General features: G+C 39.3%; 1 protein-coding gene across 1 annotated transcript in view; it reads left to right on the top strand.

Annotated features, from left to right (window-relative positions):
- HDAC9 (histone deacetylase 9) overlaps window positions 1–23577 on the top strand; it is a gene marked incomplete at its 3' end in the record, with an annotated part of 272117 nt that overhangs the window by 52777 nt on the left and 195763 nt on the right. The window contains exons 3-7 of the mRNA XM_084260475.1: window positions 555–796; window positions 1714–1864; window positions 4008–4134; window positions 6047–6168; window positions 21256–21387. Of these exons, the coding sequence (XP_084116601.1) occupies window positions 555–796; window positions 1714–1864; window positions 4008–4134; window positions 6047–6168; window positions 21256–21387 (774 nt within the window). The remainder of the gene's footprint in view (window positions 1–554; window positions 797–1713; window positions 1865–4007; window positions 4135–6046; window positions 6169–21255; window positions 21388–23577) is intronic.

The raw sequence follows: 23577 nt of genomic DNA, 5'->3' as shown, positions 1-23577 counted from the left end.
AAAGCTTCTTGTTTTCTGTGTCAAATTATTTTCCTATAATTTTGTATGTGCTATTCCTGCATGTTTGCTGGGTATGCTTACATGCAGTGGCTGTGTGGCACTGGGTAGCTGTTTTGTGTGTAACACCATCCCCAGAAAATCTACACGCTAGCTTTGGGAAATCTCTGACAATAATGGAGTGAGAACTGAAGCACCCTGAGTATTTATTGTGAAGCGTTAATAGTGCCTAGGAGATTCTTGCAAAATATTGCTTCGTTAGGTGGTGATATGGGTTTAGAACAGGTTTACTTGTTAGTCTGTTTGGCATAGTATTAATCTGGGAGTACGTGTGCAGAGAATGGAAAGAAAGCGATAAAATAATTTGTAAAAACCTCCAGCTGCTGGTAGGAATGTCTGAAGTTTGCATACAGCATAGATTGCGTTAGTGTTTTGTTAGGTCTGTACATTGAAACAGTCCTTGGGTGAAATTGGTCTTTTCCCCAGTAGGAATGGTCTCTGTTCTCCTTCCCCAGTTATGTTTAATATATATTCTCTTTGTTGTTTTCCTCCTGTAGTGGATGTAAAGTCGGAGGTTCCTGTGGGATTAGAGCCTATCTCACCATTAGACTTGCGAACTGATCTCAGGATGATGGTTCCCATGGTGGACCCAATTATGCGTGAAAAGCAGCTACAGCAGGAACTACTTCTGATCCAGCAGCAGCAGCAAATTCAGAAACAACTGCTGATTGCAGAGTTTCAGAAGCAGCATGAAAACCTGACCCGCCAGCATCAGGCCCAGCTCCAGGAGCACATAAAGGTAGCAACATTTTTCATTTATCCTTCACTTTATCTGCAAACTGAATATGCTTAGGCAGACATGAAAAGCAAACGTGCCTGAAAGGTTCCCTGTGACTGAAAAATGGCGTTTGAGTGCTTATTTCTCTGTATTTGGGTGATAAAAGCCTTTTCAAGCAAAACTGTTAGCGCCTATCAGTGAATTGCTCAGAGCAGAGCAAGGCAGTACTATGAGAATCGTGAAGCCACCATATCCACAGAAAATCAAGCTACCAATTTTACCAAGGTGGATTTTCAGTAGGATTTCAGTGTAACTGTGCAGTTTTTTATATATTAAAAGACTTCTTTTTGGGGCAGCTGTTTGAGTTTGTGCCCACAAGTCCAACTGATAGGCGAGTACATACCTTTTGCATCTGTAAAACAGAGGCAGGCCCTCAGTGTTGTGTTGTCTCTGAGCTGCATCATATAATGTAAAAAGAAAATGACTTGTGGGATTACACGTACTATGGTGGAATTGCTAGAACAGATTTTAATGAGGAATTTATGTTCTTGCCTTTCTTTTCATTTTTTTCCTTCTGATCTGCTTGCCACTGTGCTCCTGCGCTAAGCTTCTGCTCCATGGAGCTGACCAATGCAGCGGAGCACAGCAGCCAGGGTCGGGTGGTGCACTGGTAGAGAACCGCGTGCAGTATCCAGGCATTTTTGCCAAAAGAGAAAAAAAAAATGAAACCAAAGCAGCAGGCTGCTACCTGGCATTAGAGTTCCTTTTAGTGACAGTCATTCATGTGCTATCCTGCTTAAAAAATCGGGGAAATTTGGTTGAGAGGTAAATCAAAGCGAGCTCTGATAGCTGCTTATTCGAGGGGGGTGGTTTTAGCTAGGACTGACCTGGAAAACGGTGCAAACTGCACTTTCTCATGTATTTTTGTTCTGTGCAAGTTACAACAGGAACTCCTAGCCATTAAACAACAGCAAGAACTCCTTGAAAAAGAGCAGAAGCTGGAGCAGCAGAGACAAGAGCAGGAACTGGAGAGGCATCGCAGGGAACAACAGCTTCCTCCCCTCCGAGGCAAAGAAAGAGGCCGAGAAAGTAAGAGCCAATGTACCATGAACCCTAATAAGAAATGAATCTGGTCCCCTTTGCCTTCTCCCAGCCAAAACGGACGATGAACAGGAACCTGAATCAAGCCTATTACTGGGTGAAACATGCAACTAAAGTCGAAGCTGCACTTGCAGAAAGTCAGGGCCACATTGCTGGTTTGTGTGCAGCCTTGGAGGACTCTGGGAAAGCACATTTTGGCAGACCTGTCTATATGCCTCTCAAGAACCTAGCACTTCTTAAAAAAGGAGAGAATCGGAAAGCCTAAAGCTTCACTTGGGAACTTCTTTCTGAAGAGCTTATTTTCCAGTACAGAAAGCACTAGAAAACAACAAAAAAAATTAAATTACTTGCTGATTGGAGCATTGTTTAAAGACTGAAAATATAATGAAATATTTAAGAATGCCTTTGGCTGAGACTTTTGAATACTTTTCCTAGTACTTTATCAAACTGCCTTGCATATGTTCTTGATGCCTTTTCACAAGGCCCCATCAAGAGTTATTTCTAGCTGGTATATATATATATAGCTGTAAGGTAGATGACAAAGGATGCTGGTGGAATTTGGTGCTCACTAGAGGGAGACAGATACAAATAATTCTCCTTAGTTAGGACAGTTTAAAAATCAGGTTGAAGTACATTGTGAAGGTATTTGAAATGAAGCTGCCACAAGCAGATACTCTTACTTGCCCTTCTCAGTGACCACAAGAATTAACTGACAAAGACTGAAGCAGAAAAGAGCTGTACATTATGCTCATGCCTTTTTTTCTTGGGTTGAAAATTTTATTGGTTCAACAGTTGTATTTGTACTATAGAAAGTTTTAAATTTCTATTGTACAAGGGGTTTAGAAATTCTAAGAGGTTTTAGAAATTAAGGTGTCCACGATACTTCCAGTACTTTGGTGAAGAATGAATCCAAAGCATCACCAGCCTGTGTCCCCAGCAGTGTGAGTGTGGCAGAAATTGCAGGAACAAAAGGTTCCCGTGAGTGGTATGAAAAATCAGGGTCCATACAGTTGGGCTTTACTAGAGCTCCCACCAAAGGAAGAGCAGCAATGGGAAATCAGTAGCTCCCCTCTCAGTATGGCTTCCTGGGTTCAGTATGACACAGGCGCAGCCCCAGCATTTTCTGCTGATGACGATCTACTTAATGAGTAGGGGAAGGAAGGAAGGTGCAGGGAGGGGAGTTAGGATGTGAAGCTGAAGGTAGTACAACTATTTTATGTGAACTGGGTCACACAGGGACATGCTCACCAGCTAGCTGTGCTGTCAGGGTTTGGTAGCTGAATACTCAGTCATCAGCATACCTGTAGCATAGCTGCTACTTTCAAAGATATGTTTTTTCTTACCTTTTTTGTCACTGTTTATGTAAAACTGAAACAGTTTTTTTCTTTTCCATGTTTTTTTTAATGAAAAGTATTATGGCTGTGAGAAGCATGTCTCATGCTGCAGGTAGGAATTGACAGTTTAACGTGACGTTGACATGCCCTACTTCTTGTTCTGTATTGAGCTAGCCACCAAGAGAGGTCAAAATGCCCCATGTCTTCCTGCTGTTCTGATCTTTCTGTTCCTTTTGTGCCCTAAGAGTAAAATAATCAACTACGACTCAGTTTCAGACTGTCTTCCAGACATCACAGGTACAGGATCTTAATTGGCATGAATAAAAAGTCTCACTGCTGGCTCTTTCTGGGGCGTCCTGCTCATAAGCAAGACAAAAAAACTGTTCGGAGGACAGTTTTGCTGTGCTATTACTACTACTTTACTAAAAGAAAAAACATTCTTTACCACAAAGTGACCTTTTGCCACTATCTTTTCAGTTCTATCCTTGGTTTTGTATTTGGGAATTATTAGGAAATAATTTAAATTCTTTAGATACATCTGGCACTGGATAAATAGCCTCATCTACCTCTTGAAATATTCCTTATGACTTCGCTGGATTTCTGGGTTATGGCCAGCTCCAGTTTTGTACAGACAAGCATTTACTCTGAATGTTACCTTATTTTGCCTGATCTCCACCAATATTTTTTACAGTTTATACCTCTTCCAGCAGCAAGACGCGGGCTCTTTTTTGTCGTTTGGTTTTCTTCAAACATGTAATTTTTTTAGCTAAAGATATGTATAATTCTGTGTGTCTTAGGGGCAGTGGCCAGTACAGAAGTGAAGCAGAAACTTCAAGAGTTCCTGTTGAGTAAATCCGCAACAAAAGACTCTCCAGCAAATGGGAAGAATCATTCCATGAGCCGTCACCCCAAGCTCTGGTACACGTATGTTCAGTATTAAGCTGTTTCCTTGCCTCAACAAGGTTATCTCTTGAAATTTCCCAGAATGCTTCTTCAGGAGGGATATTAAGGGTCTGTCTCCAGAACAAGACAGTAGTAGAGTGAAGAAATTACCAAAAAGCCAGAAGTATAATGTTTCTATCACAGATTTTACAACTATGCCAGTCATTTTTCCAAATCTTTTCAATTTTTGCAGTTAGGACAACTTTGTGTTTGATCTCCTTGGACTTTGTATCAATCACAAAACTTGTTCATTCTCAAGGAGATACTGGTTTCCAATGCAGTTACTTGAACGGTGTAACTCACTCACGTGGATTTTGAGAAAGATAGTTCTCATTTAACTTTTCTTACTCTGATGGATTTTAGTATCCAAAACTGCATGCATATTCTTAGTGAGTCCTTGGCCTTGACAAGAACATGCTTAGACCATTCAAACAAGTGGTTTTGTTGAGTCCTGCAATGGGCCTATTAACATTTTAAGAAGTTACAGTTCTTACACTTTTTTATCCCCCCCTTTTTTTCCCCTTTTTTTTTTACTAGTCAGATACTTTTTAACGTCCTTATTACAACAGACACATAAGTCAGTCCAACAAAATGAACTCTGGCTGCATTTCTGAAGGACTTAAATGTTATGCCTGAATCGACCTTCAGTACAACACAGAGAAATGTTGTGTACTGTGGTAGACTAGATTCCATTGAGTATTTGTTCTTTTTGAACAGAATTACTGAAGGCCTGCCCTTGGAGTTTCTATTCTGTGCTAATCAGACCATTGTGGTAACATGATTTAATATTTAGTTTAGTTACATTGTTTCTGGTGGAGATAAAGCTCTTAATTATTATTTTTATTCCAAATAACATGTAAAATTCTCTTGAGTATGTAAGATTTCTGCATTAATAATCTGATATTAGTTCTGAATATTTCAATGAGTCAGAATTGAGGAGCTCTGCAGAATATGTCTTCTGCTACGCTGAGGAAAGTAATACTTCCTCTCATGGTAGTGCCCCTTTTGACAGAGATGTATTACTGTTTAACCACACTACATTGGAAAGATAGGGAAAGACTCTGTGAAAGGCCAAGTAAAATTATGTTTCGATAAACACAAAGTTTGAAAGCTTCCCTCCTTTCCCTCTCCCTCCCTCTAAATAGAAAAATCAACCATACAAAACAAAAACCAACCCAAAACCAAAAACAAACCAACTGTCTCTGGGCCAAATGATGCAATTTCTTTGCAATTTGCAGTTTCCTTGCTCAGAAAGACCTGCCCACGCTATTTCTTTTTATCCAGCAGTTGTCAGAAAGCAATCTTCAGCTTGGAGCTTCTCTCCTGATGTGAGTGGTATGCTGCAGAGCTGTGTCCTCACAAAACTTCCAAACTGAACTTAAATGCAAGATTTTATCTAATTTGTCCACTGAACAGTTTGCTCTTTTTTCCCCCAACAGATAATAACAACTCAGTAATTCTCATTAGTTTTATACAAGCCCCCCTGCCCTGAAAGCCCCCACATTTTGGTAGAAGAGGCTAGATCAATGTACATCTATTTTTATGCAATAAACAAGACTTAAATGACTTTTGCTGTGCCTCAGCTGGTTCATATTAAAATGCAACAATCTAAAATGGTCAGTTCCCCAAACTGGTGACAGATCCTGTCTGTAGGTCAACGTGACTCTTATCCTATGTGACTTTTATAATGAGTGCAAAAAGCACGTTCTAGGGAATCCCGAGGAGTTCCATAACTTACTGTAAAAGTGAAATTGGTTACATGAGCCTGTGGTTTGTGCACACTTAGAGGAACAAGAACATAAACACAGCTGAGACATGTGTACAACATGTGTAGATAGTTACTGCTGGTCACCTCAGCGACTGCTAATTTGTGACCTCTCTGTGTCTGCTCCAGGGCTGCCCACCATACCTCACTGGATCAAAGCTCTCCACCCCTGAGCGGGGCCTCGCCACCATACAAATACACTTTACCAGGAGCGCAGGATGCCAAGGATGATTTTCCACTTCGTAAAACGGGTGAGTTAGCGTAGTTTATTTGAGCCCCTTACCCAGCAATTCTCCCACCCTTTATTTTAACCAGGCTGCCCATCAGCAAGGCATATATCATAATCCACAAAGCCTGTTCAGGATGATACTGTGGGTAAGTTTGAAGATCCTGACTGCATCTTTACAAGGTCTGACTGACCACGTGGTTGGTGTTTCCCAATGCTAACAGCCAGAGCTTCAGTCCTGATAAAATTAGTTTCTAAACAGACTGTCATTTCACAGGTCTTTATAGCATTGCTTTCTTTGTCTACATATTACTTCTGGGTTTAATTGCTCGCTCTTTTTAGCATGATAAATACAGTATCTGTCTTCAGATGGTGTGCTGCCTTTAGACAATGTTTTTTTCAGGACATTTGGAAGGGAGTTCATGAAAGAGGAGGATTTGGATTAATATTCTATTCTGTATCATTGGTTGTCAAAGTCTGTATATGTGCATACACACTTGCACATCTCTGTGTGCTTTTTACACATAGGAATGTGTAATATTGTACAAGAAAATGTTCATTTGAATGTTCCAGAATGTTTCAGAGGATTTAGCACCTGAACGTTCTATCTTGACAGCAGGTGAACTGCAGACTTGACTTTTTCTGCTTTGTAAAGAAAGCTAGAGGGATGGTGGTGGAGTCCATGTGGCTGTTGCCTCAGGTCCTTGGTGCGGTGACCGGTATCCAGGAATGCAGGGAGACACTACAAGGAGGGGGCTGGTGGGGAGGAGAAAAGAAAACATTAGATCGCTTATTGTAGGAGTCTGCTGTTGAGTGATATAGTTACATTCAGAGAGAAAGTCTGACCCCCTACTGTGCTAACAGCCTTTGAATGTGATTTAGCCACTGGGAGATTGAAAACTAACTGCAAAACTGGTACTGACTTGAAAAGAAGTGGCATTTGGAACCAGCAAACACTCAGAAAGAAAATCCAGCCTGTATCTAATACTTTGGGGCAGACTCTCTAAGCTCATGTTATATCCCCAAATATTTTCAAAGGAATGAAAGCATGAAAAGCAAAATGCTAATTTATTCTAGCTGAATTACTCTTTGTACAATATAACAAGATTCTATAAAATCTTACTCAGGCTAATCAGTCACAATAAGCCCTTATGTGTTTTTCTGCCTAATAGCACTGTACAACATACATTTTCTGTGCCAATAGGATATACGTTTTCATTTTTAAACAAAAGGATACACTCTGCATCATCTAAATGCTGTGAATTCATCTACATGTTTTTGAAATGCAAGTTTTATTTTTTCTTGTGTGTTTATATATCTTAAATGTTATGACTGATATTTATGATGTGTCAGACTGTTGATCTGTAAAACAAAACATTTTCAAACACTGTAACAGTAAAGTTCTCGTGCAGCTGCTAATACTTTTATATCTCTGTGGGGGTTTCAAAATATTCCTTAATTCAATTCCCATTGTCTGCATAAGAGGACTATAATATAATTAAATCCAGATGTTTTCTATATGTTATTCCAAATATTTGGGCATGCAATGCATCAGTTCCAAGATTGAACAAAGGACATCATGACTCTCTGAAAAGATATCTACAGAATAAATAGACAAATACTAATATAATCATTAGCATAACCATTTCTATGACATTTACATAGTGATTCTGATAAGCAAATATAAATTAACGGTGCAGCGTGTTCTGTATTAGCAAGGGAGTATATTTGATATGTCTCCACATCCGTGAAAATAGCAACTGTTAAATGCCGTGTTTACACGTCCAATCTCTCAGTATACTGAGGAGCTGTTTAATTCCAGCCCTCAGCAACGTCCCCGCAAAGCTTCCGATGATTGTTCATCAGGTTGAGAGTAAAAGCAACAGGAACCAGATCAACACAAGTCAAATGACCCTAAACTGATCTGGGTGGTTATAGGGCCATCCTCCAGGCAGAGGGGACATTGTGGAGCCTGTGTCATCCTCATGGGACCTTACTAGACAAAGATGTCCCACGAACACTCCTGTATATGGACAGGCTATAAGCCTGCAGAAATCTGACCTTTGCCATGAGGGGTGAACCTCTTTTCCTTCCCTTTAGGCTGTGAACGCTTATTGCCACTGGCTCCTGGTAAACCCTGTGTGGTGCTGAGCCTGCATGAAGTCAGTGATTCATATGAAAGCGAACCTCACATTCCTTTCAGGCTTAAGAAAGGAGTACCTGTTGTGGGTTTTAATCACAGCTCTGTTTTGCTCCTTAGTTGTATCTTCCATATTCATAATATAAACACAGAAGTGTCTTTCTCTTCTCCAACCCTAATATGATGCCCTTGGAAGGTAATTCTGATTGAATCGCTTACTCTAAGTTCAGATTTAATGGGCAGCAAAGCTGAATGATTCTTTCCTGACAACCTAATGTGTTTTTCAGTGCTGAGGGAACTCCCGAGTGTCACACAGGCATTGTAAATCATGAGTCTTGCTTGCTCATTTTCTTGTTCAGTAATCTATTTAACCTTTGCTTAATTAGTCCTAAAGTGACATGTCCTTATTCATCTTTTTAAAAATTAATTCAGAGAGACTCCAGTAAAGAGGAAAATGTTCTGCACAACGTTCACTTTCCTGCCGTCTAGATACGAAGGTAGCTAGGGGAACGCTTAGCAGTCTGGCTGCTTGTATGTTTGCAGTTAGGTACCAGGGTTAACTTCCTGGTTGCTGTGTGGTTGCTCACTAACTCTTTGCCATGTGGATTACTCCTTTCCATACAAGATGCAGCAGAACTTCTCAGCAGTAGGCTTCTCACAGCTTAGCTGCGTAGAGGATTGGGACCGTCCGAGGGGCTAGAGGCCAGGATATGCAGCTCTTTGCACAGCTGCATTCAGATGCTCTGTGTTGACAGACTTTCAAAAGAGCAGAGCAAGGGGAGCTATTGCTTCACTGGACAGATAAATATACCATAAGGTGAAGCCACACATCTGTAGATGAGAGTAGACTTCAACTTAAGCAGCAGAAGATGGAATTTTTGAAATGCCCACGACTTTCACCATGGATACTAGTCCTGTTACGAAAAACGTGTGTTTTCTGCAAAGCGCCCAGAAAGCCGGAGCAGCACATGGCTCATTAGCTTTCAATGAGACTAACGCATCTAAATTACCCAGAGAGGTTTGAAAATTCCTCCCCATTACTGAACACTTTTGAAATTCATACTGGCTGTTGTAAGAGCTCTGATGGGAGCTGGGCACTTTTGAAAACCTGATCATTCAATATGGGGTACTTCTGATTGCTGATCTCCATAATTCTGTGTCTGTCTAGCTGGGAAAATATTATCTGCTTGACGAGATTACTGTAAAACTTAACAAAAATGTAGCAAACCACAGGGATTTGTTAGAATAGAAGTTCTTTTCAGAGAAAGTCTTTTTGGGTTTTTTTTACCTTCTCAAAATAAATGCAGAAATTCTGGCAAATGGCCATAATATTTGCATTTTCTTCAATCTGTAACATTTCATTTTCCATGTGCAAGTGTTGATGCAAACCAGCAAAAGCCGGTAAATTCCAATAAAGCTTAGTTCTCAAACCAGAGCTGCATGCTTTTAAAAAATGTTGCTGTTGACAGAATTTCTGCATTTTGCCTCGTGTTTTGGCTTTTGTTGGAAGAAATTCCCAGGGACATGAGAATATCAAGCATAAACTGTTGGTTGGGTTGGGTTTTTTCCTGAGGTTAGCATGATCATGGCAGAATGGGAATGTCTATCAATATTTCTATTTATTTTGGGTTTATGCCAGTTGTGTCTTTCCTTGCTGATGGAGTTTTAAGTTTACAACTCGCGTTTTTCTTACTGATGTAAAGATCATTCACAGTAGTACTATTTGAGAAGCTGTTTGTAGCTTGCTTTCCAAAAAATGGAAGCATGCTCAATGGAAATACAGCATTTGTTTTTGTTTTGTTTTGTTTTTTTTAAATAGCAAATAGTACAAGGCTCTTGCTTGGAAGGGGGAAATTATGTAATTCCATACAGGGAAAAAAAGAGGAGATGAAGGATTGTTTAATATTGTGATGAAAGAGAGAAAGAAGGCTGCGCTCCACAGTCATGAAGATCACTTTGTAAAAACCATATTAAGTTAACCTGATTAGGCAGTAGAATAACACCATCGCTCTTGTGTAATGAGAGTGAAAGATTCCCAAACAAGGTCTCAGAAGATGTAATTTTTTAAAAAAGAAATTATTTAAAATATTTTGTTACCATTATTCTTTCTGCACTTAGTGACTCAGTAATTTACTGGAGCAGTTGAAACTGAGAAGAAAAACATTTTGTGTGTGAAAGTTTTTCTCCCCTTCCCTTTCATGCCACCAAATGCCATTTCTGTTTGCATTTTCTAGGAAAATGCTCTCCTGTGAAGTGTAGTGTATGGAAAAGCCAGATTTCTTTTGGTCCTCAGTTAAAAAAAAAAAAAAAAGGCTTAGAGGATCACAAATCCTCAATTACTATGTCTGCCAAAATGAAGAAGTCAAGCTCAGTAGAGAGAAGCATTATTTTTTCTTAAGTTTATGAGCAGACACAATAAGTGTGAGACGCACATTGTTTGTTGAAGCACGGAAACAAGGCAAACATGATGTGATGCTCCTCATTTTTGCCCATTTTTCAGGGATGCTAAGCGTTCCTGCCTCCCGCAGTCCTTGTATTCCTGAATTAATGAACAGTCTTGATGAATTTGGACTAGGTGATGTGCCCAAAGGAAATCGGTGTGAAAAAGAAAAAAGAAAAAAAAAAAAAGAAACAAAAAGAAGAGGTATCCTGATTCTCATCCTTTATTTTTCTTCTCTTCCCCTTAATCACCAGACTATTTTAGCCTTCCTCAATTCACTATCAGTAAGTTGAGAGGGCATAATCAATAATATGAAGTTTTAGAGAAGAAACTTTCACTTGCAGTTGAAGAGTGAATCTGAAGCAAACTGTTGCTAACAGCTTCTTCCGGATTCATGTAATGGTCGGGCCAAAACGGAGTTCAGCCCCTGGGAGCCAGCAGCTCTCAGGAAATGTAATACCATTGTAGCTACTGTGCTGGGCTGCAATCACCTCAGGTCCATCAGGGTTCTGCAGCCTCCTAAACTGGGGATGGGGAGGGATGCACTGTCACTCTAATTTAGCTCAAGTTAGAGAGGAAATTTTTTGAGATTGCTTAAAACTAAATAGAAATGAATTCTCAGGTAGGCTTAATGACACTGTCGGAGAGGGGAAAAAAGCTTGCATAGGTATGCTTTGGTATCATAAATGCTGCAAGGCCTGCACCAGGATTTCACAGGGATCTTCACCAGGATGATACCCATAAAAGACCATCATAGTCTTCCCATCAGTGCAAGATTGTTCCTGTACTTTATTTAGCATTTCTAATTGCAAGAAGCAAAGGTGTTCTGCGTGGGTGATTCTTACGCAGTTTCAAGATGACCCGATAAAGGTTTTTTCACTGTATTTCTGTTCTAGCAAAAATCCTGCTGCACCAACTGTCTTGCCAGTAATTACTCTGTTGTGCTAGATACTGAATTGATGCCTAATTATACAGTCTGGGTCTAAATACTATCTTAGTTTTCCTTTTACTGCCCAACGCGTATCCAAAATCAAATTACAAAGTTCTACTTCATGTGGTTGCGTAAAGGTTTTCTTACTCAAACTGTGTATGCTTTCAGAAACGTTTCATAAATTAGCATTAACAAGTAGCTTGTGTAACTTTTTGGTAAGCACGTAATCAGATACTAGACACCTTTTTGACTTTTGAACCTAAAGAAAACAGCTTAAACAAGGAGCAGGGAGCACTCCTAAAATCTAAAGCATTTTAAGACCATAATGTCCATCGAAAATTAAGAGGGATTGTTTTAATGGGCACTTAAAAATCTATTCCCTCTGAATAAATAAGTAACAAAATATTGCATATAAAATCTGCGACTCTTTGAAGTCAGTAGAAACTGTCCTGTTTGATTTCAGTGGTCCTACAATTTTTCTTCTGCTGTATCTAGGGCAGGGACAGTTCAAAATTTTTAGCAAAGTAAACAAGAACATCTAAAAGATGGCAGAAAGAAAGAAACAGACAGAGAAGTGAAAAGTGGAAATCACATGGTATCAGATCATCCAAAATAGAAGTCTTTGGTTAGTAAAGATTGCACTTCTCCTAACTCCTGCAAAACATAGTTTCACTGAAAAGTCTGTTCAAACCCACAATTCTAATTAAGGGTTTTAGCTGCCAAATAACATGTTCTGGCTAAAGCCAAGTAAGTATTACAGAGCCATTCATGAACAACGGCATAAGCTTTGTACTTTGCTTTTGATTTTCTCATGGGAAAGTAATATAAATGAGAGTGATACCTCCCTGTTGGCTTTAACTGTTAGAAATGCAAAGCATGCTGAAATTGTACATAATTCTCTTCCAAAGGAAAGGAAATAGCATTTCAATGGTTTTCCTCAGTGTCTCGTTGAGTTATGGTGGTGCACAATTATTCCTGTTAAATTACTCTACCAGATGGAAGGTTACATTGTATATTTAGCTAATTAAGTTGTAGGGGACTGGAATTATATCCCAGAGCATAAAGAACCTATCTTTTAAAAGTAAACTTGTCTTAATTTGGTTTCGTGGTGGAGGTGCGGTGTCAACGTCTAATTAAGACTTTAAACAGGTGAGGTTTTTCTCCTCACTTCACTTAACATGGAGAAATCCTTTCTCAAAGTCAGCCTTGCCAACAGAAGTTAGATAAACATGCTTTGTTTATCTTCATTTGTCTTCAGTGGAGCTGAAGTGCCTTCCTACTCTTGGGCTGAATTTGTCCCACAGTTCTCATCAGCTGGGAAAGTAAGATATATGGCATTTTGGTTGCTTTGGTTTTCTTGGGATCCTGCACTCTGTGTTACCTTTGGACAACTCTATGGAGTACACTTCAGCAATCTAGAGCTGCCCAGCCCTCATCTGTTGATGACATTGATGCCTCTTTAAACTGGGGAGAAAGGGATTGTGTTGAATGGTGATGGTGCTGATGAATTTCTTAAGGTTGATGAAATATTAGATTATACTTCTTGCCTGACATCAAGGAGTTATCACAGATGGATATTTTTCTGGATTAAAATCTGAGAGATTTAATCACCCTGTTAACTAATTCCTTCTCGAATGGGGCTTGGAGAACAACATAATTATGAACATAATTACTTAAAAAATAAATACATAATTTTTTTAAATTGTGTATCTATGGGTCAGACAGTGATGCTGCAGGAGCCTTGACTTTTGGGACTAGAGGATAATCTCTGGCATATCTTCACTGAAAAAAGTAAATTTTTTTTGTGCAAAATTAAGGACTCAGTGGATGTTGGAGGAGAATTTAGGATGAAGAGTGAGATTTGCTGTATTAGTGGAAAGTATGGTATTATATTTCTGTTACTTCTTCCCTGCTAGAACTGGCTGGTGTACAGAGTCACAAGTGGGGGTGAGAATAACCGGTGGAGACCTAACCAGAAGGACTTCTAGTCATGCATATCTAAATTTGGTTATTAGCATTCAAATGAGGGATGCCCTTTATTAAATGACCTGTTTCACCTTCTCTGCGCCTCCTGAGAACTCAGATGTGATTTGGCTCCCATAAATGCCACAAAAGTGCAAAAAAAAAAAAAAAAAAAGTTGTACAGGGAGGATGACAATTTTAAAATATCCTTGTTCTTTTATTCTGTGTGTCAAGACAGTATAGTATTACTTAATTTTTTACTACCCTATTTATTATTGCAAAGGAATATTAGTTTACATGGAATAAGTTGGAGATGGACCTGGCATAGCAATAACATGTCATGGTTTCAGCAGACTTGAACTGCAGTGAGAACTCAAGAAGCCCAGTGAAACTATGGCCTCGTTGAAACCGTTTGCCCAGTTGGTGCAAAGGCAAGGAGATGCTATTTCTGTGCTAAGGAGTAGGAATTCTTAAGAATTCTATCAAAAGACCTTTTCCCAGGTTATGTGCGGAACAGATATCAACAGGAAAGAGATCGCATTGATCAACCTTCAATGAAAAGTATAAAGATCTCTAATTCTGGCTAGGTGCAAGCAGTACATGAAGTAATTCCTACATCTAGCTCAATAAATCATTCTTAGATAATGCTCATTTGCATGGAAAATAAGCCAGAAATTTTTTGGTGTTTCCAGACTGCAGTGAATAACAAGGAAAAGTTAGATAGTTGAAATGCCTTCAGGGAATATTTCATTTTTTAACCTTCTTTAGGAAATCAAGAAAAATTGCTAATCTTGTTAAATTGGCTTCCTTAGCCTAAAGAGTGCTGAAGGGCTGAGAGATCCCCTCTAATCTAATTAGCTGTTTTACCATGTGTTTCACTAAACCTGTTTTTTTATTTAGGGAATGGATATTTACCTTAGTCTGAATAAATAAAGCATTCTACCTTTTACAAAAGTAAAATAAAGCAAAAGACTGAAGGGTTTCACATATGACCAGAACTCCCTTTAAAGCGAATTGCTGTACAGGAAAGAGTTTGGTATGTGCTGAAAACGCTTTAGGTGATGCAAGCCAGAAAAACCAAGTGTCTCCATCCTGTACCACTGTATCTGGTGCTCCCGCCTCATTGGGACCACCCAGTGGTCAGGTTCATGTAATTCTTGGAAGAGCTTTAGAGGGCATGTGTAAATAGCTTTCAGTCTCATGAATCTAATTTAAAACTCCTTCAGAAATGGCATTTTAAATTACCAGAATTTATAAGTCGTTGAATCCTACAGACCTGTACTACATGCTGGTGTCTCCCAGCCATTCAGCTGGCGTGGAGGATTACCCACGTGCCTGTTGGCCAGTGTTGTCCTGCACTGGGACACAGCCTTTACAGGAAATGTCAGTCGGTCATTTATGAAAAGAAAAAGTCACTGCTCATCTTGCCTGTGTCTAATGTATTCATCTATGTGGAGGTGGCTGAAACAGTCTGTGGGTGACTGCAGGAAGACAGGGCAGAAACTCCATGCAGAGCAGAGACTATTTACATGTCTGTGAGAACCACGTGTGGCAGAGGAAAGGCTGTAAGACCATCAAGTCTCTCAGAAGGAAAAATTCATTCACAGTTCTCCACAAAGCAGCTGAGGAAGCTGGAAACAGTTCCCGACTATGTTATCTGCCTTTCTGCCTGGTTTTGTTTGCACTTAGAGTTTTGGTGAGGAAGCTCAGACTATATTCTCATTTATCCTTTCTGATGGTGCATCAGGGTATCTTGTACCTTTCATTCTGCCTGCATCACTGAGGAGGAATCTGGGAGATTTCTCCCTAGCTCTCTACCCTCAGACTAGCTCTCAGGAACCTTAGATAATGCTTCTTTTGGCTATTTTCACTGGTTTAATAGTAAGGTGGGATTTGACTTTTTCCTTCATCTCCATGTCCTGGCATGGCATAGACAGGCACGCTGCTTTTTTAATTACGTATTTTACCAGTGACTGGGAGTACACAGCACAGACCAGGAACTTCTCATGCCATACAGTGAGGAAGTCTTCACAGTATGTTTCCTCCCATTCTGCTCCTCTGGCATCAAGTGAGATTATGACAGAGATCTCAGTTATCTCATTATCCACATTCAGTGCTGCCTTGAAAATTCTCAAGTGCCACAGTGCTAGAAAGAAACTTGACAAGGGATAAACCACTGGTGTGCTTGCAATCTAACTAATCGTCACACTAACCAGTACCATCTCATTATTTTCTCTTGTGCCTCTGATGGTCTATACCCATATGTCATCCTTTTGTACTTAGATTTTATCTCAGTTATGGACTGTCATGGTTGTGTGTTGCAAAGCACATCATGCTTCCACATCCACTCTCAAAGGAGTGGATCTCTTAGCACAGTAGTATAAGAAATTGCAGCCTATGTGGTGAGAAATGCAGTTTCGATTCCTTGACTACATATTCCTTTATTGAAGCTTGTTAGATGTAAGGCAGGGGAAAAAATTAATTTCATTAACATTTAATAACTTCTGCGTGGAGTACAGTATAGAATATATTCAAATCAGTATAATGTATGACTCTTTATAGCTTAAAAACATGACAGCTAAAGAAATAGGGAGCACTGGTGAAGATTTACTCCAAGACCATGAAGTCTTTGTTTCTTGGCTGTGTCAGTTGACTTAAGCACATTAGAGAAGTCCAAGTCATTGTTTCAGAATGATCTTAGTGATAACAGCTGGGCAGGAGGGAACAGTTTATCATTCTCAAGTAAGATGTGAATTTTGCTGCTGTTGCTTGTGCTATTGTTGGAATCTTTGTAGCCAAACTTAGCATCATTTACCTCAACTGCCCCACAGCATTTCTCAGCCAGCCTGCCAGCAAGGAAAAGGAAATGCTTTCACTTTAGAGCCTTTCGAAGTCTGGACAAAAGCTCACTTTCTGTTCTCCAGGTTTCCTATATATGGCTTTAGCCCCGAGATGAGGACCTGCTCGCTATGCACCCTCTCCCATCCCCCGTTTCCTGCCTGGGTTCATTAAATGCTGATCTGAAGTTGGCACACACTCTTCTGATACAAAAGTAGTACTGTGTTCCAGGAACCATCAGAAAGTAGTGCATTATTATCTTTTACATTCCCTTCATATATATGTCCTTTCCCCATGTGTAGAAAGGATTTTTATCCCTTCTTCTTAAATATCTTTGTGTGTTTAATAAAAAGAAACAGTGAAGCAAAGCCCTGTTAAAAAAGCCTCAGCTCATTTGGGAGCAATCTGGCCCCAGGCTATATGCTTTAATGCTAGTATCTGCAAATTGCTAATTTTAAGCAAAGTGGAGTATAGGACATAATGACTTCAGCAAATCATATTCCTATCTCTCGTGCTTGTATTTAAGTATCGTGTTACTCAGGAGAGAGGAGTTTTCTTTCACCTGAGAAATGATGGTTCTTGTCATGAAATTAATGTGTATCTATATAGAGGCCTGCATATTTTCTATTTTTAGCAGTAGAGTTACTTACTTCTTTCCTGCTATATGAAGCTGCCATGAAAGATGAAAAAAATCATTGAGGTACTGTCTGTCATCTTCATTTAAGACCAAAGTTCTCAGTTCTGTAGAAATAATTACACGTCATGCCGAGGAGTTGGTTAACTGATCCTTGGGTTGCCTGTGATATCTTCTGTTCCCATTTAAACTAATACTTTCTGTATCTTTCATCCCTGTTTCCTACTTAAAGTCATTTAAAGAGTAATACCAGTTCATTATTACCAGCACTAAAAAGAGAATAAGCCAGGTAATAGTGATGAGACTGAACCAACCATATTACTGCTACATCTCATTATTCCAAATTATGCTGCAGTTACATAAACAAAGTCATTTTCAGGCTAGTCTTTCCTGAAATCCATTCCAGTGAATCACTCAAATGGGCATTAAGTGGTTCCTTGTTGAGATCAATGACATTGGCTTTGATGGTCTTCAGAGAAAATAGCTGTGTCTTTTTGTTTTCTTTGCAACAAAACACTCTCTAATAATATATTTTCCCTTTAGCCAAGTGGAAACTGATTATTACTTCTTCCAAAGTGCTAAATGTAGTAGAAGTGCAAAGATTTGTGAAGCAAAGAGACTAGGCTAGTAATGACCAATCAGACCAGTATCACATCTATACTGGTTCTTAACAGGATTTTAGATTAATAGCCTGATCTACCAGCCTGCTGCCATGAAAATGTGCAGTCCTATTTTCCTCCTTTGCCACACTCCAAGCCATGTGCTCTTGTAAATTTTTACTGAAAGAGTTGTTGGGGTGGAACAGGCTGCCCAGGAAGGTGGTTAAGTCACCATCCCTGGATGTGTTTAAAAAAAGGGTAGATGAGGTACTTAGGGATGTGGTTTAGCATAGAGTGGGAATGGTTGGACTTGATGAACTTAAAGGTCTTTTCCAACCTTATGATTCTGTGATTCTGTTTTTCTCATGTCTCTGGCATTCTGACTCTTTGGTCAGATGATTCAGCCCACTATAGTTGCAGGCATGTAACCCAGCAAAGCCCACCTTATTCAGCACCTCCAGCATTTGAGAGAGGCCCCGTTTCCTTAGGAAGATACAGGACGCATCCTGTATGGGACAGAATCAGTCCAGTTTTGAGTCCTGGACCACAGTGGGATGCTTGGTGTAGAGAAGGTTAGCCATGTGCACTAACTGTCTTGCTGAGGCAGAGTTATGGTTTATGATTGATTCACCAGATAAAGAAATAAATGACATGAAAGTCTTTTCAATTATTTTCTGGTATTAATGGTGTAAAAAAGATGAGTTCTTAGGGGCTCGTATCTGTGTGATGAAGCTCCCCTGCTGCAATCTCGTGAGTAAAGCTTTAGCTTCAGCAGATATTTGGCACTGGCTCCCCATGTGACACTCTAGTTCCACACTGAGAATGCCTTTGGGTGATGAACATAGTCATTCTTGTCAGTGGATTAATTAAAAGCTGAGCAAAGGTGCTAATAACAGTGCCGCAGAATTACTTACAGGGGTGGTTAATGCAAAACAGTTATACTGAGCATTATCCCTCTATAGACCACTTCTAAGGGCCAAGAGTTTAAGTATTAAACCAAATGCTCATTTGAAACATAAGGCTGATTAATTGTAATAATTCTTCACCATTTGCCACTAAGACTTTCCAAGTGCCTTGCAAATACTTTTTGCACTCGTTTGCATTTCAGAGTTAAAGGATTAAAATAACTTCTAAATAATCTCATGTGTGTACTCTGGGGCAATCTGTGTGTGTATACATATGGATATACATTTATAATTTTAATTCACAGCTCTATCCTTGAAGCTTAAAATACTGGTCTTATGTCTTTTTAACTATCAGAAGAGTCTTGACAATTACCAATTAATTTTACTGCCTTCATGTAGGAGTGCACTGAAACACACAGGATTGCTGTTGAGATCCATACACTCAACAATAATTCTGCTTCAACTTTGGTGGGGCAGGATGGTAAAGTGACCTCTACAGTCACACACCAAGTCAATGCCCCAGCCACAGAACAGTACCAAGAAACCATTTCCCAGTTCTGCATTTTGTCCATTGGAGCAGACATCCTCAAACTGGTTAAATTTATATAATTAGTACACTGAAACCTGAATTCTTACTGTCAGCCATCGAGTCTTTGGTACCACATTAGGAACTGAAAGTGTTTCATGGGAGACATTCAAGAAAGCCAACATTTGAAGCAAACACTCTTCAAACCTAGACTTTTTTTTTGGGGGGGAAGGGTGTTGAAGTTTATGATTTAAAAATTTATAATAGTCTCCATGTCTTTTAATTTTAAAATTTATTATTTCCATTTCAAAGCTTCCTTTGTCTTTCATGCAAGGGCTACCTTCTCAGGTAGCTCATCACTTCAGAAACTGACATCAAGGTCTGCTTTCTCTGCATGTATGATTGATTCATGTGCAGAATATGATGGGAATGTGGTAAAAATAGGAAGGTAATCGCTGTGACTGAGCATGAAACATGCATAAATGTACAGCATTTCTCCAGTGAGAGTTGCAGAGGATTTGTATCATATTTATCTATCATTGGTTTGGAAATACTATCCAAAATGATAAGAGTATTAAGTAGTATAAATCAAAATAACCATAAGTGCAAAAGGAGTGAGCACCTTTTCTTCCATATGTTATTGGGTGAAATGAGTGGTGAAACCATGGAGTGTAATCTTAGGCCAGAGTTATGTTTTGTATATCCAGTGGTATCTTAGACAGCCAACAAGTCACCTGTACTCCATCGCTAGAACCATTGGTCTTAACAATGGTAGTAAGAGACAAAAAATAAATTTCTTGTTAATATTTTTCTTACTAAAGATTTCTAGTGCTTTGCTGCCCCACGTGTCTTGGTCTGAAATGTACTTCTAGGCTGCTTAGGAGGCAGCACTTGGGAGAGCGGTGTGGTCCATGACAGAGGCCAGCATGCTACTGCGGGTACCACAGGCTACAGCCGAGGTGCAGCCCCTCTGCTCTTGGGAGCATTTCTCAAGTCCCCATTCCCGCGGGAACAGGTGGGACGGCGGGAAAGGAAATGCTGTTACATGCTGGGCAGGGGCTGGAGTTAGAAGCATAGCATTGGGTTCCCCCTCCAAAGTGACTAAAGGTATAATGCTGAATTGAATCAAGATTTTATTTATTTTTTTTTTCTGCTAACTCTTGCTACTTCTCTGGGGCGAGGCTTATGTTTGTGCATAGGACAGAGGACTGATCCCAGTTTCCAGCTCCCTCTGTTTTGAGATATTGCTTAGCCAAGCCTCAGTTCCAGAAAGGGAAATATAAACAAATTCTATTCCACAATTATCTTTCACTAGCTCTTAGCAGTCTGTTTGATAGAGGGTTTACTTAGAAGAACAGATAAATGAGTACATGAATCATTTTATCATGCTAAAAATATCACAAAATAAAAAGCACAGCAGAGCTTCATCTCTGGCCTTCACATGAAAAGGGTCTGTCCATTTAGGAAACAAAGGTGGAAGTTGCCCAAGGTGTGTTAAATATAATCCCAGGTTTTCTGGGAATCAATTCTACTTCTTCATTTTCAAAGCATATATTTTTCTGTGTAAATGTTCTTGGGACACTGTCATAAATCTAGTTGTTTGGTGTGTTACCCAGAAAACATTGAAGTTCTGGGCCTGAAATTGCTGACCAAGAAATGTTCTGCCAGCAAGGCTTGTCGTAATTTATATTTCTAAGGGAAATCAAAAGGCACCAGTGGAGACTTCTCTCTATTTCTGTCATCAGACCATAATCCAATTATGAGGTTCCAAATTCCAAGCTGTATTTCCATCCAAGTTTTCACCTACAAGAGAGATAAAAATTATGTAGAGTAAGTCACATTCATCTCGTGTTGATACTAATGATATTAACAGTAATTAATGGGTGACTTCAGAATTGAAATGGGATGAGAAAAATACTGGATCGGAAGCTTTTTAGGTCTCTTCCTCTCTTTCTTAGCTTCCCATCTAAAGTGGAGTTGTATGAGGAGCAGAAGGATGGCTGGGAGGTTGGGCAGTAAAATCTCTGCCTCCAAGACCTCCTTGAATCAGTTGAGGTCCTACAGGGCATGCCAGTGGTGTCTGACACAAAACAGTAAGTTGATTTGTAATCATTTATTTTCTTCTCTTCATCTCCAGCTTCAGAGCCAAATTTGAAGGTACGTTCAAGGTTAAAACAAAAGGTGACAGAAAGGAGAAGCAGTCCTTTACTCAGGAGGAAGGATGGGAATGTTGTCAGTTCATTCAAGAAGCGACTCTTCGAGGTGACAGGTAATTAAGAATGGTGAAATTCTGTATCAGCTGTGACTACTCACAGAATAGTGGTGATATTTTGGAATTGAAACCGTTTGCTAAACAAATAGTTGTGTCTTTTTTTTTTTTCCCCAGTGCTAAAGCAAAAACTATATTAAATAAATCATTGTGTATAGGTAGCTTATAATCTACAGCTTTCTGCCACTTAGAAAAAGTCATTGTCAATTTGAAAGCCATACTTTCAAACCAGCTTTGAGACCGCTACTTCACAACACCGCGTACAAGAGCAAATAAATGGTAGACTGGTGGCAGCAAAGGACAAGGAGAAAACAAGAATAGTCTCTTCCCTTAATTTGCGTCTTTTGTACATGGGCAAATTTTTGGGTCTTCAGTCTCCCACTTCTCATATGCCATGGAAAGTGCAGATTCTAAAAGCAGCAACAAAAACATCTCTCCGGTATTACTTAGATTAATCAAGGACATTTTGGAATCTTGGGTTTGGCCCTATCCCTCTGGTTCCTCTTGTTTGAGAAGGTCACGATAAGTCAGTTTTGATGGAAGGGCACATTAAGCTGACTTTAAGAAGAAAGAGATGAAACTTTCAAGTTTTCAGTGGCATATCATTGGTTGTAGCAGATAATAAATATACTTATTAACTGAAAAGGAATTTTTAGCATGTAAAAACAGACATGCCTATGGGGGGAAAAAGCAAAGTCAAAATTTGCCATCAAATAGTATTTATTTTCAATACTGTTACGGCCCTTGAGCTTAAGAAGTGACAGTGTGGATGAACCTTGGCTGCTAAGGCTTTCCTTCATGTTTGCTATTGCAGAATAGTAACTTTTGCCACAGATGTTATATTGCAGAATTGCATGGGTTCCCAAACAGCCCAAAGTCCTTCCATTTTCAGTCCTTCAGATGAACATGCTGCCAAGGGCCTATCCGTTGATGTGAAAGACCATTTTTACAGAATTTGGCATCATCCTGACATTTTTTTCTTTGATTTTGCATTGATACTTGGTAGCTTTATGGTTTGTTCAACTGATGTTATAATCGAGTCATATGTGTATGCAACCAATAGTTAGTTTGTCAGACTTGTATCTGAATTCACTTAGTATGTCATGGATGTGAATGTAGGTATGAAAGCAACAGGTTCCCTACAAGTTATTTCTAGATTGGAATTTTTTACAGCTGATTTACTATTTCCATTTGCAGAAGCTCTTAGAAGATTCTTGATCTCCACATCCTTCATTTTAACTGTTTTCTTCATATTTCATGTGCTCACAAGATACAAACCAAAATCCTGTCCCAGGATATTTTCTCTGCAGCCACTGAAAGAGCAGAAATGTGAAAATAAATGTATTCTCCTCCTAGCTCTGACAAGAATTCAGAGCCTTACAGATTGTCATTATTAACATCTACTACATGACATTTTGCACCTTTCATAATAAAAACTTCCCTTCTCCTTTTTTTTTTAAATTCTTTCAACTGAGAATATTCCTTTATTTAAATGCCTGTTTATAAAACAAGTGCTATTGTCATTTTTAAAGCACAGAGAAAAAAGAGTTAGTTTGTGTTCCTGGTCTTCTATGAAAACTAGTGAGAATACAATGCAAGAACCTTTCCTGACCAGTTAGTATAGCTGGGTGGAGATTCCCATCAGTAAATTGAAGTAGCTCTTCTAAGAGCAACAGGTCCGAGCAACAGCTAGGAAATCGCCAAATAATTTCAAAGTGAGGATGTATTTTTCCATGTGAACTAAGGCAGAAAGAGTGAGGAAGCAAAAATTGTCTGTACAATATTTACTGCCACATTTAGATACTGATTATTCTAACTTCGTCAGTACTTTAATTTGAAAGCTACTAATGCTGCACTCTTCTGTCTTTAACCTTGTTAACTGTTTCCATTACGTTAATTTATGGTAGTGTAGGATTACAATAACTCTGTGCAACAACACACAATGAGATCATCCTCTTCCCCTTTGTCTTAGAATGTGGGAAATTTTAAATCAAGATAGTAATACCGCCTTTTAAATGCTATTGTAAGATTTTTGTATGCTGTAAGTATTTCTTCATATGTCTGCCACAACTGTAGTGAAAGTGGTGTGGATTTTGCCATTATTACTTGCATATATAATGATTAGAATGATTAGTCACAACAGGCTCATCCCCTTTCTAAACAGACAGGGGTTGGCAGTAGGCCTCATGA

This window comes from Gallinula chloropus (genome assembly GCF_964237585.1).
Source record: "Gallinula chloropus genome assembly, chromosome: 2".
Classification (NCBI taxonomy): Eukaryota; Metazoa; Chordata; class Aves; order Gruiformes; family Rallidae; genus Gallinula; species Gallinula chloropus.
Note: the sequence above shows the minus strand (reverse complement) of the source record. Positions and strands in the feature narration are given on the sequence as shown.